Source organism: Juglans regia, chromosome 9 (genome assembly GCF_001411555.2).
Source record: "Juglans regia cultivar Chandler chromosome 9, Walnut 2.0, whole genome shotgun sequence".
In the NCBI taxonomy this organism is placed as follows: domain Eukaryota; kingdom Viridiplantae; phylum Streptophyta; class Magnoliopsida; order Fagales; family Juglandaceae; genus Juglans; species Juglans regia.
Genome location: NC_049909.1, coordinates 1,914,448 through 1,934,100, shown reverse-complemented (window position 1 = coordinate 1,934,100; position 19,653 = coordinate 1,914,448). Strand labels below are relative to the sequence as shown.

The 19,653-nt window shown below is 35.1% G+C and overlaps 2 protein-coding genes across 2 annotated transcripts; both read left to right on the top strand.

The window, feature by feature from the left end:
- Nucleotides 1-6,207: 6,207 nt before the first annotated feature.
- Nucleotides 6,208-7,949, top strand: LOC118349467. The gene is made up of 3 exons (XM_035694141.1): nucleotides 6,208-6,522; nucleotides 6,647-6,763; nucleotides 7,758-7,949. The coding sequence occupies exons 1-3, from the start codon at nucleotides 6,208-6,210 to the stop codon at nucleotides 7,800-7,802; spliced, it is 477 nt and encodes a 158-aa protein (XP_035550034.1). The 3' UTR covers nucleotides 7,803-7,949.
- A 2,731-nt stretch (nucleotides 7,950-10,680) lies between these two features.
- On the top strand, nucleotides 10,681-13,535 carry LOC109014117 (11-beta-hydroxysteroid dehydrogenase A-like). Its single transcript, XM_035693754.1, is given in 7 exon segments — nucleotides 10,681-11,132; nucleotides 11,681-11,710; nucleotides 11,713-11,884; nucleotides 11,963-12,048; nucleotides 12,536-12,668; nucleotides 12,771-12,934; nucleotides 13,031-13,535. Coding segments are annotated over 7 exon segments (1,062 nt in total). The 5' UTR covers nucleotides 10,681-10,937; the 3' UTR covers nucleotides 13,313-13,535.
- The last annotated feature ends 6,118 nt before the right edge of the window (nucleotides 13,536-19,653 follow it).

Genomic DNA, 19,653 nt, shown 5'->3' with positions numbered 1-19,653 from the left:
ATTTTCAGCAAGCTTAGTGCAGACAAGGCTCTGGTCAGAGTTATGGGGTTCGAATTAGTAAAGCTACTAGATGGAAATCTCCTGTGGAAGAGACTGTTAAAGTAAATTTGGATGCAGCATGGATGATGAATGATTATAGATGTGGGATTGGGGTTGTAATTAGGGACAGTTGTGGTGAAGTACTGGCCTCACTGTGTTGTCCAAAACAAGATGTTGATAATTCTATTGTGGCTGAAATATATGCACTTTGGAGGGCAATGAAGTTCTATGAAGAATTACAATTCAGGAGGGTGCAACTGGATGGAGATGCTCTATCTGTAGTTGAAGTCATGAATAAAGAGAAAGCCTCATGGGAGTGGAATGGGCAACTGATAGATGGACTGAAGATTGTGTTGAAGAACAGAATGCATTGGGTTGTCTTGCATGTGAATAGAGCCTGTAATAGTGTTACACATAGCCTTGCAAAAAGTACTTTTACATGTAAATAAAGAGATAGTGTGAATGGAGGACCATCCTCAAGAGATTAGGAAATTGGTAGAAGTTGATAAAATTTGTAACTCATTTGATTCATGAATATAATATACAGTTTTACTTCAAAAGAAAATTAGGTACTAAAATTGATACACCTTTTACCCACGGATTACTCACGATAGTGGAAAAAATTATTCTAATTTACCAAACAACCATAGTGGAAAAGTTTCTTTTTTATGACTATAGTGGAAGCTTAGGAAAAAGGTATATTAAAGAGGTGTTCAATTAAATAAATAAATAAATAAATAAGGGTAGAAAATAAAGGAAATACGTACCTCAGTTCCCACTATGGCCGATTTGCCTGGTTTATCGTAATTGATTAAATTTCTATTATTTAATTTAGGTATATTGCTATTGTTTGATTGATAGACGTTTGGACTTTTAATTATCCCAGCTTTATGGAATGATTTGCCCCACTCAAAATGTCAGTTTTTGTACATATTTACGGGACTAGTAGTGATCCTAGACTTCAATTAAGAAAGATATTACATGTTTTATTACTGAAATAGGAGCTGCTGAGTTTCCAAAATCTGTTGGGTAATTCAAGTTCTATTATTCTCATAGTATATTGCCTTTCTCAAGTTCTCTCCACCAAAACTCTTAAAAGGAACCTCCTAAACTCTGCTGCAAGTTCTCTTCCATACATCAAACTTCCATGTCAGTATTAGAAAAATCCCTATGTTATTATTATGAAAGTTTGGACTTAGAACTCGCACTTTAGAGGCATTGCAGGGAAACTGTTGTTGAGGCAGCCTAGAGCTACCTCCAACTCCACTTCGGGTTGGAAGAGGTGAGAAATACCCCCAACTTTTAGAAGTACTAAGAATATAATTTGCTGCCAGAAATCCAGATAGCCTTTAGAACCCTTCCCCTACCTAGCACTACATGTATATAGGCTTATAAACATACACAAAACACATGTTGTGCAACATAACACATCTAAAGACAAGGAATGCACTTAAAGCACATGCATGACACCCATTCACTTAATGTAAAATGTTTTAAATATAGTTGTGTAAAAAAAATATATATATTTTTATTGAAGGTATAAATTTCAACCTATAGAGCATAAAAATGATCAATCAATCATTAAGCCATGATTTCTTGTGTATTGGCATATCATGTTTGATTACTTACACAGTAGCTAGTGACTAGGAAGAAAAATGTTTTGTACCATACCCAAGACATGTTAGTATGTTAGCATCTGATTTTACCAAAATGCTCATAATTTCTTATGTATTATGATGTATTATGTATTATGGACCAAACAACCACTGTTTTGAGATTTACATGCATTCTAACTTATCAAAAATCATAAAAGTATGTCTGCACATACATACACAGCATGTAGTTTGTAAATGCAAAATTTTGGCTAGGACTAGGTGACTAGATGTATAAAGACTATTTGATATTTTTGTAAGTTGGATGAATGAAAAACATTTTAATTTTATCTATAAACATTTGAAGTGTATCTAGAAGTTATTAGATAATTTTTTAAATAAGTCAAGAATGTAGGTATCTTAATTCTAAGGAGTCTGAAATTATCCTGTAAAGAATTTGAATGGAAACTATATCTGTTGAGAAGACTTAGCGTCAGGTGTTAACAGACGCGTCAGTAGAGTTTTTCGCAGTAAAGTCCTAATACAGATCAAATTCCTACCAGACTCATTCAGTCAACAGAGTCCTACTGCAGATGAAATACTAATCAGAATATTTATGATTGGGACTTTGACTGGATGATTATCTTTTGATGATTGTTCTCAAAACTTGGAGAGATTGAAGGGTGATCCATGTGCTTGAGTGTGAGAAACTTCTTTTGAGAATTTTCTAGTTCATTGTTTTCGTTCTCTCATTGAGTGCGTGCTTACTCTATATTAGAGATTGACTGATCGAGTACAACCGCTGGAGTTCTCGTAGAAAAGTCAATACTTGAAGATCGTTAGAGGTTCTTGCTGATATTGTGGTAGATGCAAACGGGTCATTTGTCGGGTCAAGTAACAGAGTCAATTAGCAAAGGTTTTGTAATTAAAAATTATTTGTAATTAATCTTCAAATAATAAAATTAACTTTTTTGGGTTTTGCTATCCCGTAGAGTTTTACCTTTGAAGAGTTCTTCAAATGGTTTCCCTTCGTAACCAAATTTGGTATCACGCACTTTATTTACTTTATGTTATTATTTTATTATTAAATAATTATATGGTTGACGACTAACCAATTTGTTGAGTGAATTGGTAGATCGTTGTATTACAATACAAGGGTACCTGGATAATTTTGGTAGGCATCAGAGCATGGTTTACTCATTCGAGTGTGATTCGTGTCCCTCTGTAGATCATGTTATCGTTATATATCCCACCACACTTTGATGAGAAAAACTATACTTATTGGAAAGTTCGTATGAGAGCTTTCCTCAAGTCTTTGGATGAACGTGTGTGATATGCAGTTGAACGAGGATGGACTAAGCTTGAGACATCTATTGATGCTTGGACCAGAGATGAGATCAACAACTACAACTAGAATAGTAAAGGACTTAACGCTATTTTTATGGTTGTATCTACCGATGAATTTAAAAGAATCTCAATGTGTGAGATTACCAAAGAAGCATGAGATATTTTGGAGGCTACACATGAAGGCACAAGAATTGTAAAAAATTCAAAATTGCAGATGCTAACCTCAAAATTTGAAGACATTAAAATGTTGGAATATAAGAGTTTTAATGATTTTTATGATAAACTTAATGATATTGGAAATTATAGATTTAATTTCGGTGAGAAGGTGGAGGATTCAAGGATCATGAGAAAACTTTTAACGTCCTTGCCTGAAAGATTTCGCCCAAAAGTTACAGTCATTGAGGAAAACAAGGATTTGGATGCTATTAAAGTTGAAGAACTAGTCAGCTCCTTACAAACATATAAGTCATCTCTTCCTCAAACAAGAAAATGTAAGTCCATTGCTTGAAAAACTATAAAATAAGTTCGAGATGATTTTTCTAATGAAAAAAATCTGAATAATGAGGATATAAATCTCATTGCAAGGAAATTCAGAAAATTCTTATTTAACAAAAAAAATAGTGGAAAGCAAAAATGAGGTAAAGAATTTACTGCAAAGAAAAGTTATAAAGAAAAATGGAATAAAGAAAATTTTGAGAAAAATGACAAATTTCAGTGCCATGAGTGTTCCGGCTATGGTCACATTAGAGTGGACTGCCCATTTAAGAAAAATAAGGAAAAAGCACTGAATGTCACACTTAGTAACAGTTCAGAATCTGAAAATTATGGTTCATCTTTTGATGATGAAAATTCCTTTATGGCTTTTACAACTGTTGTTGAGGATTTTCCTGAAATTGTGCTAACAAAATCTGAAAGTGAATTTGATAATAGTGACTCAAATATAACTCTTGTTGATTCTGACCATGAGCTAAGCATACAAGAGGCTTATAATCATTTATGTGAAGAAATGGTCAAGCTGAAAAAGCTTAACAAGTAGTTGTATAATAAATTCATAGTAGTGGAGAATGAAAAGAACAATATTTTGGAGGCACTAAAAATTTCTAAAGTTGAGATCTTGAGATTGAAGCCTCAAAAGGATGCACTAGACAAATAATTGAAGAGTTATAAAGAGTGTCAACAAAAATCAGCAACTCAAAAATTAGATGAGATGTTAAGTAGTCAAAAGTCCAGTTGTGATCATACTAGTTTGGGGTATACAAATTTTCAAGACAAAGATACTCAAGCCTCATCATCCGTTGTCACTACCTCTAAGAGTATTATCTTTGTCAAAAGAAGTCAAGTAGTGGATGCTCCAAAAGAGCCACTTCAAAGTCCAATCATTTTGAAAAACCGCATGAAACAACAACCTTAAAGAAGCTGAACCAAGGTAAGTCTGGAGGTAAGTTTGTACTTATTTGTCATTATTGTGGTATTTTTTATCATATAAGGCCATATTACTTTAATTTGAGTAAATTGCAGAAAAATAGAGGTGAAAGAAAATCAAAGAAAAAGGTAAAGACCCTTGGAAACCAAGTCCAAGAGTTAAGCCAACAAATAAACAACATAAGTGCCAAGGTATGTGAGTTGTCTGAATTTGTCTTGGCAACAAGGATAAGACCACTAAAAGTTGTGATGCTGTAAAGATGGCCTCAAAATTTAAAGTAAAGTGGGTGGTCAAAGAAGATATTGTGTCACATTAATTGATAACTTGCATGTTATTGCATTCCTTGCATATCATTAGTTAAGGACATGCATTTCACATTCTTTTGTTGGTTTGCATCTCTTTTCGTTTGGTTTGATTGACTTGTTTTCTATTTTTTTGGTTTGTTTCTCAGTTTTATTTTTGTTCAGTTGAGCAAAGCTCATACTTGGTGTGCCAAGTCTTGAGTACTTTGGTCCTCACACTCCTATACTTGGAGCTGAAGTACCTATCTATTTTTGTCCAGTCCACGTGTGGGTGTAGACCTTATAGTTCGTTTTGCCAAAGTCAAATCTTAGTGTACTGTGAAGAACTTATTTTCGTATTTTTTTTTATTATAACATATGCCCCATAAATTTTTATAGATGTTGTCCAAATGGGGAGTCTATACCTTAAATTGACTAATACTATATAAACTTAGTACTAAAAAGCAAGAGGTCTCCCCTTGCCAGACATAAAAGTTTGATCAATATAGAAAAAATCAGTGTTTCTTCATTGTAGAAAAAGACAAACACCCTATATGGATATGCTTCTTAAGTCTTTATAGAAAAAATCATTGCTCTATTCATTATAGAAAAAGATAAGCAATAAAATGGACATATCAAGGGTTGAGCAACCTTATGTTCAGATGAGATACTCTATCAAAGTATCTAGGTTCTAATATAAAGTTTGATTTTTAAGTTGAGAGATAAATATTTTGGGAGTATCTATGAAAAAAAAAAAAGAACAAAATATATATACATAAATGTGGATTTTTTTTTTCTGTTGAAGTACGTAGCCTCACTCACACACTCACATAGACTTTGATAATGATGAACTTATGAGTGTGTACAACCATTGTGGTTTGTTGCAAATGAGAGTGTATTTTTTTTTTTTTTTTTGGTTGTGTGGGTGACAATATGCTTGGACATGTGGTGCATTTTGGCATGTGCCTTGATTCAATTGATTTTAAAGTTTTTGGAATTTCTTTTGGGCAATCAGTTTTAATCCTATATTTTTAGATTTTTTTGTTGTTGGTTTATTAGGTTGTTTGGTATATTTTTAAAATTGTTTTGCATGAAGTCATGTTGCATATGGTCTGAAAGTTGTGTTCCAGAAGCTCTATTTTTTTGCCTCAGTGTGTAAATCCCAGTGAGACCTTAAGGCATGGGCTCGTGCATGGCACGACTGGTGAATAAGTGATTTCAGTCACTTAGTGGTTTGGATAGACACCCCATCCCTACACCATAAGAAATAAGGTTTCTTATGGCAATTTTGTATCTGTTAAAAATAAAATTGTTACAAAAAGTTTTTAATTGCAACAAGTTTTATATTGCCGCGGCTTTTTTCTATCAAGTTTCAAAACTGATCTTTTGTAGTGATTTTTTTACTTTATACGACGGAACAATCTGCAGCAACAGAACAATTGGTCTTTTACCGTGATTTTTTACTTTTTGAGACGGAAAAATCCACCGGAATATTATAAAAACTTTTTGCGACGTAGGTCGCCCGATGCAAGTAACACTTTGTGTAAAAAGAATTGTTTGCGGCGAAAAAAACAATTTTTTCAGCGAAATCCCCATTTTCCCCTTTCTTCCCCCCGATACTCTCGTCTCTCTCTCTCTCATCCTGCGACCGCAGTCCTCTTCACCTGCCGCGAGCTCACCCAAAGCCAATCCCTCCCCGACGCAACCTCACCCTGTCAATCATCCTCATAATTTTCCTTCAAAAAACCCTAACCTCACCCAGTCAGCACGCCACACTTGTTCCCCAACCACCCCCGCGGGCCGCAATCCACACGTCCTCTCTCGCTCTTCTGGAGACACGGTATGCCTCTCTCTTTATGCTTTTCTCCTGCTATTGAAACCATTTGAGAGATGAGGACTATGTTTGAGGAAACTGAGGAGTGCATCAAATAGTTTATTTCTCTAAATATTTGTTCGCATTTCAGAGAATATTTAAAATGGAGAATTTTGTTGTGGGTGTTGAGACACAAGAATGGGAAATATGGGGTTGCTGGAATCTGCAATTGGGGAGGAGGGGCATCTGCCCTGGTTCTCGTGCTCATGTAAGCCATTTACATTTTTTGAGGCCTGTGCTCAGTTTAATACTTCAGAAGTTCTAGCCCTTTATGATACTAGTAAGTATGAGGTTTGAAATGTCCATTTTGAATAGTAAATGAAGTTCATGATTAACATCGGTAAAACTCAATGGGAGTGTGGTCCAGTTGCATCAAAGTTTTTAAGATTACATGTAGTACTACATTCCTCTGCACTTTACTTTGCTATTTTCAACTTATTGGGTTGTAGTGTATCATATTTATCTGTAGTGCCGTTTTTACTTTCAATTTCAATAGCCATTGATAAACCTGCTCTGTTTCTTTCATTGAAGCCTTCTAAGTATATCTTTTGTATTATATATTTCTTGTGTCATATATCTTTTCCAGTTATTTTTTATTTTTTTAATTGACTGCATTGGTATCCTTAGAAACATGAGACGATTGATGAAGTGTGTGTGTGTGGGTTAGGAATAGTACTGAAAGTGACCTTGATAATGATCAACTTGGTTGAGCTGTGTAGTGACATGCACAATGTAAGAAGAAGATACCAAGCCTAACCTTATATTTTTACTTATAAAAAAAAAAAAAAGATACCAAGCCTAATCATAGCATAAGTGAAATAGCTATGTTAAGAGAAGCCTTTATCTATTATTGTTCAGTTTTCTTGGTAACCAAACAGGGATTAATAATGATGCTGTATTGGTGGACTGATGCTTTATTTTCCCTTTAATTGATAATCAATTCATATATTGTGTGTAATCCTAATGAATTCATATATTATGTGTAATCCTTTGTAAATTCTTGTAGTTGCTGCTATTATTATATTATCATGAAACTTTTGAGGTGTCTATGGATAATCCTAATGACTACAATATATACACAATAAATTGCTTGTTTATTGTTAGAGGTGTCTATGGGTAAGTGCATGTGCTCTTATTTGCCCTTTTTTACACCTCTACTAAATTTCTGCTTCTCTTTGGTTTGCTTGGCGTATGCAACTTAGGGTATGCCTGTGGCAGTTCTACTTGTTTGTTGCTCTCAAAGCTGATGTTCTGCTTTTCAAGTAGCTCTCAAAGCTAATGTTCTGCTTAGTACTTCTGCTCCAAAAAATATCATTTTGGATGATATCATTCGGTAACTGAGTTGAAAAACTTCCAACTTAAGCATGCATGCATGGGATATATATCCAATTAGTAATATTTTTTTTTTTTTTTATCAGAGTCCAATTAGTAATATTTGTGCACCTATATCTGTTAAGAAATGGTTTGTATAAAGTAGTTCATGCTTAAAACCCATTTGTTATTTTAATATGGCTCAAAATGGCTTTGTCATCAAACTAAGCACTGAATCAAATCTGCACATGGGTTTTAAGTATAGTTATTGTGTTGGCAAGTGGAGTATAAATAAGACTAAACCAACTTCTATAATATATTTGCTCAAGTATGTTCATGTACTTCTTAATAACGATGTCAGATGGGGTTTTTTGGATGGTTTTTCAAAGTCTCTAGCATGTCAGGAATTCTGGGGATGAAAGACTAGAAGAAATATTTTTTGAAAATTTCTGAATAACTTTAGAAAATCTCTGTCGACTAAGGAACTCTCGGACAGAGTCCAGAACAAACTTTTTTTTAAGCTGTGGTTGTGAGAAGGTTTCAGTATTGTTAACTCCTAATAGCTTTTGGTGTTATGACTGGGAATGAGTTTTTGGATTTAAATCTTTCGGTGCAAATCAAATCGCTGAATTTGTGTCAAACATTTCTTTTTTTCCTGGCTATTAAGTTTTAATTTTTTTTCTCAGGTGGGTTGGTCTGGCGGGTTGCTTGGATTGGGCATTTTTGGCCTCTGATTTTCTTCCTGGTATGCTTTACATTTTTACTGTGAAGTGCATGGTTTGCGTATTTTCCTCTATTTTTGCTGCTGCTATTTGTGGTTCTTTGGTTCTTTCTTAACACCTTATCTTGGGTTCTTTCTTAACACCTTATCTTTGGTTCTTTCTTAACACCGTATCTTTGTTTCAAATATCTTTGGTTCTTTCTTAACACCTCAGGGTAAGATGTTTAATATCTCATGATTTAAAGATTTGACCCTATACCTCCACATGGGTTGTTGGCTTCAAGTCCCCAAGCTCCCCCATATATGTGGGGGGTTCAAGTATATGGATTGTGTGTGATTTTTCTGCATTGACGTTATAGAATTTGAGTAGCATAATTGACCTTTGATTCTGATTTATAGACTTCTAAGAATGGAAACTTGTGGCTACGTGTTAACAACCTAAGTTGATACACTAAAAGGTGTTGGATTGGGAAGTTTTCCCTAGGTAAGTTATATTCGTAATCTTCTTGGATTTAATATTAAAATGTCTTTCTTTCCATATTTTAGAAGCATTAATTCTTGGGTAAGTGGAGAGTCTAATGCAACACTTCGATTTAGGCTCAAAAAGTTTGTGCTTTGTACTTTCTAGTTTTGTTGTGTATTTGGTATGATTGAGATTCGATATCTAGAAAACCTAGTAATTGGCATTGTGATGTAAAAGCATTTCTCCTTTGATGTACACTCATCTGTGTCAAAAATTAAAAAGAAAACCTGTAAAACAAGGTATGGTGAGCACACAGTAAGCAAATGGGATTTTGTTTAAAAATCAACAAGTAGTTGTAGATCACATTTTCTAAAATATGTGATGCAGGAATGACTTGATGGAAAGCAACAATAAGAGTTCTTTTGAGAGAAGTGGATCTAAGACTTATTTGCCAACTGAGAAACAGTCAGATTCTTTTGACAAGGTTAGCTTCTTCCATTCAATTCAAGTGCATGCCAACTCTATCTGTATTTAATGGCTTCATGCAAATGTTGAAATCACAGCTGCCCCTTATGAATTAATGCATTACCTAGGAACACCTTAGTCACATGAAGTTCTCACAATCGGGTGCAGTTTTTTAACTTATCCACAATAGTTATGCAATTTTGGTTCTTTAATCTTAAATTGGAGGCATATATGCTTAAATAGCTTTGGGTTTTCGGAATTATAATAAATTTACTTTTGCTGTTTTATGAAGATAGTAGTACTAGTACTGATTGTGCAATAAAGAAGTTAATCTACATTAATGATACTACAAAGATATCATAAGGATAATGATACTTCGCTCGATGGTTTGGAATACTAGTGAAACGTTTCACTAGTATTTTTTTTTTTTAATTTTTGTAACAGATTATCAGTTGCCGCAAAGGACCCTTTTTTCGTCAAGAATAGATTTTTGTGACGATTAACGTATGTCACAAATACCCTTTTAGCATCAGAATCCAAATTCGTCGGAAAAAATTTTATTTGCGACGATGATTTTTGACAGAAAAGGCTATAGATATTTGCGACGAGTCCGTGGTCGATGGAAATGTATGATTGTCGCGAATAATGTTGGTCGCAAAAAGAATTGCTTATTTGCAGCGATTTTATAGTATTTGCGTCGAACAGTTACCGTCGCAAAATCTTTTTCTCAACTATTTCCATTGGTAAAAGAATGACTTTTCAACTATTTACGACCAACTTAATCATCGGAAATAATAAGTTATTTGCGACGATTTTTTACTTTTGTTGATTAAGAGCAAAAGTGCTATAATTTCAACAAATGTGCAGCGAACCAAAAATGGAAAGATCAATTGGGGCGATTTTGCCTACTTTTTGCTATGAATTATGGCGCTGCAAAAAGTACCTTTTTTTTTTTAGTGAATTCTAATATTGTTCTTATTTCTAGGGTTCGGTTCGTTTCTCCTACATGGTAAGATTTTTTATAACCAGAGAAGATAAAACAAATCGGCAAGAGTTATAAGGGCTGTGAGGGGAAAAAAAGTGGGGTACGTATGTTATAAATATTGAACTCAATTTGTTGTAATAAAAAATTAAGAAGCGGCAAAAGACTAAAGTGAGGAGATCAACGTAAGAGGACAAAGGGTAACGTCAGAAGGTTGGTCTTTATTCATCAACTACGTGTCGTAGGATTGCCATGCAGAAGTGCCACCACCTACCGTCTTCTTGATGTCTATCACCTTAGATCTAGCCTTTGCAACGTATAAAATCCAGATTGTCTGAATATAATTAATTACCTTTCTTTCACAGCTAGCTAGCTAGCTACCTTTGATCAGATCGATCTCTAGTAAAGTACCCCACCAATTAAAGGAAATTAACGATATCATGATGGCGTTGTTGGATCTAATTCACAAGTTCTTGAACGTAGTAGCTCCTCCCTTCACATTCTTTTCCCTCTGCCTTCTCTTGCCACCCTATTCCTTTTTCAAGCTCTTACTCTCCTTCTTTAACTTCATTTTCAGTGAAGATTTGGCTGGAAAGGTCGTTCTCATTACCGGTGCTTCCTCCGGCATCGGGGAGGTACTTAATAACCGGCCAATTATATAAGGACCATGGATCACTTCGTTTCTGTTTAATTTTCTCCACAGTCATCTACACAGTCAACTTATAAAGCTTTTATTTATATTTTTTTATTTTAAATTAATATGTACTATATATACATATGTATATCTCTTTCTATCTCTCTTATATATATATATATATATATAATTAGATCATTTATTTATTTTGAATTTTTTAAGTTGAATTTAATGTATTAACTGTGATTAAATTGAATCACTAATATTTTTAGTTAATGATCAGAGACCTCTGCATTTAAATAAAATTTAAGGATATCTACAGCTAGCTAGAGGTGATATATTTGAATAATTTTTTTGTTCAGAAACAGTGATAAAGACATAAATATAAATAATAAAATTTACCATTTAAATTTAAGTATATCTACAGCTAGCTAGGGAATTAAGTCCTAGTATGCATGTTTCTGCGCATATGATCTGTAGATCGATCGAGAGTACGTACATATTTTTGTAACTTTTGGGTTTATGAATTTCTTGCATACATGCATGCAGCATTTGGCTTATGAATATGCAAAGACTCACTAAAGAGAGGGGCTCGCTTATCCCTTGCTGCCAGGAGGGAATCTTCGCTTCGGGAAGTAGTTGATCGAGTGCTTGATTATGGCTCCCCTGATGTTCTTATGATCCCTGCAGACGTATCCAATGTCGAGGACTCTGCACGAATTGTTGAGGAAACCATGAACCATTTTGGTAGATGTAAGTGCCTATATATATATGCATTAAACCGGTGCTAATTCAGGCCATTAATTTATATTTGCTACGCACATGGTGCAGTGGATCATCTGGTGAATAATGCTGGGATCAATTCCGTCTGCATGTTTGAAGAGGCAACTGATATTACTGCCTTTAAAACCATTATGGTAATTGAGAATAATGCTGGCATGGCTTCTTTTTATGCTCCCCCTCCCCACTTCGAGCAGCAGTACTTTTATTATGATTGCTTTGACTTAGCAGATCATATATAGCTCAATTTATTTCCCATCAGAAAAAATACCAAAAAAAACTCGATATATATAACAAATGAGTTTTGCTACTCATCATCTATACACACAATACACCACACTTTTTTTTTAATTTTTTTTATTCTATTTTGCTCAAACTTATTAAATTCTTCGACCCATTATCTATATACCACATATTTAGTAAGAGAAAAAAAATAAAAACAATAAAAAAAAGTATAGTGTATGGTGTGTGGGGATGATGAATAGAATTTTTGATCATGTTCTTAATTGTTTGAATCTACATATCTACGTACACAGCACTATTTACTAATTTTAGTTTATAGGTATATAAAAAAAAAACTATGATTTGGAGCTGTAATTTCTGGGTTTTAATTTGTCTATGAAGGATACAAACTACTGGGGCTCTGCTTATACCACACGTTTTTCTCTTCCATATCTCAGAGAAAGTAGGGGCAAGATAATAGCCCTTGCTTCTTCTGCCGCATGGTTGCCTACGCCCAGAATGAGCTTCTATAATGTAAGTTCGTACTTAGTCTAATTAATTGATCATTTTATGTTGGAGATCGATCGATCGATCATATATAAATTCGTATAGTACTTATTGTCTCCTCACCTCACCTCAAGCAAAGCTGCAATGGTAATTTTTTACGAGACATTGAGGCTTGAGATCGGGCCTGAGATAAAAATCACAATCGTGACACCCGGATTCATGGAGTCTGAAATGACCAAAGGCAAGTTCTTATTGAAGGATGGCAAAATGGAAGTTGATCAAGACTTGAGAGATGTAAGTTCTTCTTAAAGTAGAATATATAATTAATTTAAGGATCGATGCTGGCATGCATGCATGTAATTAGTTCTTAATTGATTAATTTGCGAGCAGGTTCAATTAAGCGTGATTCCTGTGGAGACGGTAGGGGCGTGTGCTGCAGCAATAGTGAAGAGTGCTTGCAGGGGAGATAGATACTTGACAGAGCCAGCCTGGTTCAAAGTCACCTATTTCTGGAAGCTGTTTTGCCCTGAGGTCATCGAGTGGTGCTACAGATTGATGTATATGAACAGTTCACCCCTAGAAGCCCCCAGCAAGAAGATATTGGATCTCACGGGTGCCAAGAACATACTCTATCCACCTACACTACACACCTCTGTGATTAAGACTGACTAAATTCAAGCTGTGTACTGTTACGTGATAGTTACGGTTCAATGGTGATTGTAGGAGTTAATTTTCAGTTGTATGTGTGTTCAGTATGCTTGAAGTTAACTTGTGTTCTATATCTCATCTTTTTTAGGGAAGTTAGTTAGGAAGTTTTGAGTTATGGGTCTGTAAACTTGCTTTCGCAATAAAGCATTTGGGAGTCGTGCATGTACAAAAGTAAATTTTACTGCAAGAGTACGTGGGACTTATTTTCTTATATGAGCGAATATTTTATTAAAGGAAAAGGTAAGAAGTTCTCACAAATATCCTGTTAAAATAAAGACTAGAGAAAATTAGAAATACAATTTTGAGTAAGAAAAAGTTCAAAAAAGATTAGAAAATGAGCCCAACATTAAACAGCAGAGGCTGGAAACAAAAAAAAACAAATGATAAAAGATAACATTTGCAAATGAGGACGGTAATGATTAATTGTTTATTAATAAGGCAAGGCATATATAGCACACATACAACACGGGTGTATGCAAGAGAAACATCTAGTAGCGCTAGGTTTGAATCCATCTTCCTAGTCGACACCGTCCATTGCTAGCTTCCCGCACAACTCACGAACCACCCTTTTTGCCTCTCAGAGGCCCTCACTGTTCCACCTTCAGCCTCATCGCATGCACCAATAACTGCCACTGTCCCATGTATTCTACCGCATACATATATGTAAGGGTCCAGAGGCTGAGCAATATTGAAGGGATTATGTGCAGCAGTAGCCAACAGTTAATGAAGGCTCGTGGAAAGAATCACATACAACAGCAGAAATAAGGATGGAAAGTTAGTTTTGTTAGTTAAGGGGATGTCAATACGACAGGTCGTGCTGAAGATGTATTGTTGTTTGTCGTTTTAGTTTAATGAAGAGTAATTGAACGGTGTCGTCGTATTAGTGTAGTTTGTAAAGAAGGCACAAAACAGTGCCGTTCCATTAATTATCAACTATAAAAACAGAAGCAAATGAAGTAAAGAGGCATGAGATGATTCAACAGACCTTCCCTTGCATTCTCTTCATGTTCTCTCTCTCTCTCTACTTCTTGAATCTTCTCTCTCTATTTCTTGGTAACTCATATTCAATGAAGGGGGCCCATTACAGTTGGTATCAGAGAGAATGAAATTTTAGTATGATAAGCAGCATACTGAGAGGACTTTTGCATATGGGGATTGGATCTATTTAAGGCTTTAGCCTTATAAACAGAAGTCTTTGGCAATGAGAAGAAACATGAAGTTATCACCTAAATTTTTTGGTCCTTTTCAAATATTGGAAAGGATTGGCCAAGTGGCTTATAGGCTTGAGTTACCTCCACAATCACAGTTAAATCCTGTTTTCCACGTCTCTTGTTTAAAGAAGAAGGTTGGACAGCATATTTCTCCTTTGACAACATTGCCACTAGTGGATGTTCAAGGAGAAATTGCACCTGAGCCTCAGAATATTCTACAGCGCCTTAGCAGGAAAGTGAACAACAGAGCAATGGTAGAAGTCTTAGTTCAATGGGAAGGAACTAATGCTGACCAAGCTACTTGGGAACCTTATTGGCAACTAAGGCATAACTTCCCTCACCTTGTGGGCAAGGTGCTTTGAAGGGGAGGGGTATGTAAGGGTCCAGAGTCTAAGCAATATTGAAGGGATTATGTGCAGCAGTAGCCAACAGTTGTTGAAACCTTATGGAAAGAATCACATGCAGCAGCAGAAATAAAGATGGAAAGTTAGTTTTGTTAGTTAAAGGGATGTCAATACGACAGGTCGTGCTGAAGATGTATTGTTGTTTGTCATTTTGGTTTAATGAAGAGTAATTGAATGGTGTCGTCGCATTAGTGTAGCTTGTAAAGAAGGCACGAAAAGGTGTCGTTGCATCAATTATCAACTATAAAAACATAAGCAAATGAAGTAAAGAGGCATGAAATGATTCAACAGACTTTCCCTCTCATTCTTTTTCTGTTCTCTCTCTCTCTCTACATTTCTTATGAAATTTTCTCTCTCTACATTTCTTCTGAAATTCTCTCTCTATTTCTTGGTAATTCATATTCAGTAAAGGGGGCCCATTACAACACACGACCACCGCAAGCCCACTGCCCTATAGGTTGCTGCAGCACCGTGAGTCTTCCCTCTCTCTCACATTAGGTCTCTCTCTAGCTCGTCATGACTCTCTCTCCTTCGCTCGGTCTCTCTCTCTCTCTCTCTCTCTCTCTCTCATGCGTCTCAAATATGTTGTGGCTAGGACAGATTACATGGAGTGGTAGGAATTGTACCCACATATTAAGTTGGTGAATTTACATGTATAGCGTGGATATTATGGACTTAACATGCATGTGTTATGGGTAAGATCACATGTCTGTATGGACTTAGAAAATTTACGAAAGTTACGTACCTATTTTGTGACGGCCTTAGATTTTGTTTGGGATCGAACTGACTCTGAAGCGTCGGAATATGCAATACAAGATTACATGCCTCCGTTCATGATAATTAAAAATACAATACACCTAGCATGCATCTAGCAATACGTAATATTCACAATGGATAATTTTTTTTCTTGAGCAATACTATGCATCAAATGAGATATATTCCAAAAACTTTGAAACATATTACAGAAACATTAAAGTGGTAGACAGTCTTGATTACATCATAAGTCCAAAAGGTCTGTAATCACAAAAGTACAGAAGACAGAGCTCCATAAGTGCATGCATAAACTAAAACATCTACTGGGCTAATCCGTTGAGTAGCTCACGCAACTCGATCAGGGACGCCATAATTCTATCTATAAATCTGATCATGCAGGCTACGAGCTTTGCATCGTGTCCACGCTGCCTAGTCGACCGTGTCTTGTCGGCCAATGTCCGTTGTATCTCCTGGTCCTAACATATCATCTACCATTCCAGGCGGAATGATAATTGGGACTACCACGGTGCCAAATCTCACTATGTTAACAAAGAATTTAACTAACAGTTTAAATATGCATGCATAACTAGTAAAAGCATAAATGCAAGACATTATCATGAATAAGTTTGACGTGACTTGACATTTAATATGAGGTGTACTGGCATGACTTGAACTTGACTAAATATGGATTGAACTTGAACTAAATCTGAAATCACATGAGCTTGAACGTGAAATATATGAACTTGGAATCTTGTTCATTGAATAATTAATAAAAGCGACCATGTGGGTGCTACACGGTTCCTCTTGAGCCATGTTTCCTTATCGATTACCGCATCACAATATAGGTATCTGCACTAGCTGTGAGTGTTTTAACATATGTACCACTTCACAGGTATCTGTACCTGCTATGGAAAGCGTAATGTATGTATCCCATGACAGGGATTTGCACCAGCACAAGTACGTATAACATGAGATTGAAAATAGAGGCACTATTGACGTTAGTGCCTGCTCCCCTTTGGTGACCAGTTAATTACGCCCTATTGAAAGTTCGTTGATCTTTACTTTGTCAACCTATGAGATTTCACATTATTTTAGACACTCCAGTATGAACAAAGGAGTTCCACTAGAATATTACATCATCCTAACATTTAGGGTCATGATAAACGTAAACAAACTTGACTTGACGTAGAAAAACTATTTTTGAGACACACGCTATACTTGAGACATGACTTGACATGAGACGAAAGAACAAATGACCTGACGTGATGTGACGTGACATGTATGTGAGAAGAATGACATGGCATTATATGAAACAGACAAACATTTCATGACATGGCATAAAATGTAAAGACAAACGTTTTGTGACATGGCATAATGTGTAACATATAAGTATTGCATGACAAAATATAATATGTAACAGATAAACATTGCATGATAGAATATAATATGTAACAGATAAATATTTACATGTCAAAATATAATGTATAACAAATAAATATTTACGTGATAGAATGTAATATGTAACAGACATAGATGTGGTGACATGGCATAGCATAGCATATATGGTGACATAAGAACATAACCAATTGTCCCCTTACCAACACACACACGATAATCTAACAGTAAGTTAGAAGCTAACTTACAGTGATCGTTGCATTACAAAGTAAAAATGCATGAAATACGAAAAACTGTAAGTATAGATTTCTAAATGTTAGAAACTTCTCACCAACAATTTAGAAACATAAAAATACTATCTTAGAGTAAAATTACCATTTTATCCTCTAGATGTGAAAAAATGACCATTTTACTCTTAACTTAAGGATTTCACATCCTAACTCCAAAACTCACCATCATGTAAATTTTGTCCTAAATCCAAATATCTAATTAGAAAAAATTAAAATACATCACAACTATATCAAACATGCATCGGCTAAAACACACATAGGCCAAATCTCTTATTTTTATTGCAATTCTATCCAACCTCATTTCTCAAACATGCCTTGGCCGAAACACACATGACCATTTCTTACGCTTTTAAGTACCTCAAGTAAATACAATCGTGCTTCTAGCACCATAGTGAGTGACAACACTGACTATATTAACAGAGTAAAACCTACGCGATTGGGTTGATTCGTAAAAACTTTAGGGTTTTCACGAGGCTCCTAAAACCTAAGGAAATTCCTCCGTTAAATTTCTAGTGGGCTATTACATATTTAATAAGTAATCGACTCCACCCCAGAAATATTGGATTAACGTTACGAGGTAAGTAGCTTGATCATAAAATTAGGATTAGCACACGTTGACTATATGATTAAAGCCAGTTCTTTATAAGCCAATATTTATCTACCATGCATGTTAAGATATTTGCAAGCACGTCATTCATCATAATACATGATCATGTTTAATTCTGCATTTTATAGTTATTTATGTATTATGTATGTTATGCATCTCATGTTACATAAGACATGTAAACTTTCATAAGATCACATGTAAGATAAAGATCAGATTAATAAGATGGTCATTTATATGCATGGTATCAATTTAGTTAGGGTGGATGTGCAAGCCATGGACTCAAACGTAGTCCACCACAGTATATTACTATCATATCAGCAGTTTTCCTTGTGATCATAGGATGTGGGATCGGTGCACAACCTTGCGCACATGTTAAGTGTGTTGAAAAGTTAGATAATTCAGATAAAGCAAATAATTCAGACAAGTCACATAATTCATATCAGTAAAATAAATCAAATCAGTCAGATAATTCAGATAAGTCAAGATTAGTTATGCTAAGAAAAATCATGCATGTCATAAGCATGTGCATGAATAATCAGGATTTTTAATTATCTCAAGCATAAAATGTTTTATGAAAAACTCTATGTTTATTATGTTTACATTATAATGGGTTTCTTATTGAGTCTCGGACTAATTTTAGTTTTATTTTATGTTTTAACCATCCCAGGTGAGAATATTTATGGAGATAGAGCTGCAAGGTGAAACTTGGCTTAGGGAGGCATGGCAGATGCCTAGATCATGCATAGAGCTTTTAAGTTAATGATTATTATATTACAAGTTTCGAGATATTTTAATAAGTGTTTCTGCATACTCTCTTTTATGATTTCATAATTTTGAACAATTTCATTTATTATAGGGAATATTTGTACCTAAAGCTAAGAATAAGAAAATCTTTAAGTCAAGGTTAGTAGTAGCACTCTGGTTCTCCTCGATTTCATAAAAAATGACATTATTCTTAACCATGGCGAAACGGGGTGTTACAAGCCAATACGAAAGCATTCCACCTTGATCATCACGGGGACACTCTATCTATCTGTATGAAACTCGTGGTAACATGTCGTAGAAATGGCCCGAAAAATTCTTAACTCATCCATGATGATTGATGCACAGAAAGACTCACACACCTGAATCATTCAAACATCAAGATCTTAAAAGTCGCAATGTTAAATTATTCGTAAACATAATGAAGGAAAATATTTATTAATTCATGAACATAAAGAGGGAAAAGATACAAAATATGCAATACTAGAACTTCCAGCATACCCACAACATTTACCTCACATTTTCCACTACTGTCTTACAAACTAACCTACCTCACAGTATTTAAAATACTATAGTGGCACTAGCACTACTTCCGCTACTCTCTCTGAAGTCGCTTTCTTTGAAGACTTCGACTCCAAATAAACTCGAACGCTTATTGTGAAAGCCTCGCCAACACAAGGGGACAAGCCATCAATGGAGTTAAATGGAAAGAAAGATGAAGAGGCACTCCATTGTTTCAATGAAATATAGTTGCGAGTGTTATAGAGTGTAGCTAGTCCAATATGTGGGCAAGCAATGCACCTTGGAAGAGGCACGACATATATATCCCAGCGCGAGGTGGCAATGAGAGTCTCACCTCATGGTAGGCGAGCTATAAAAGTTA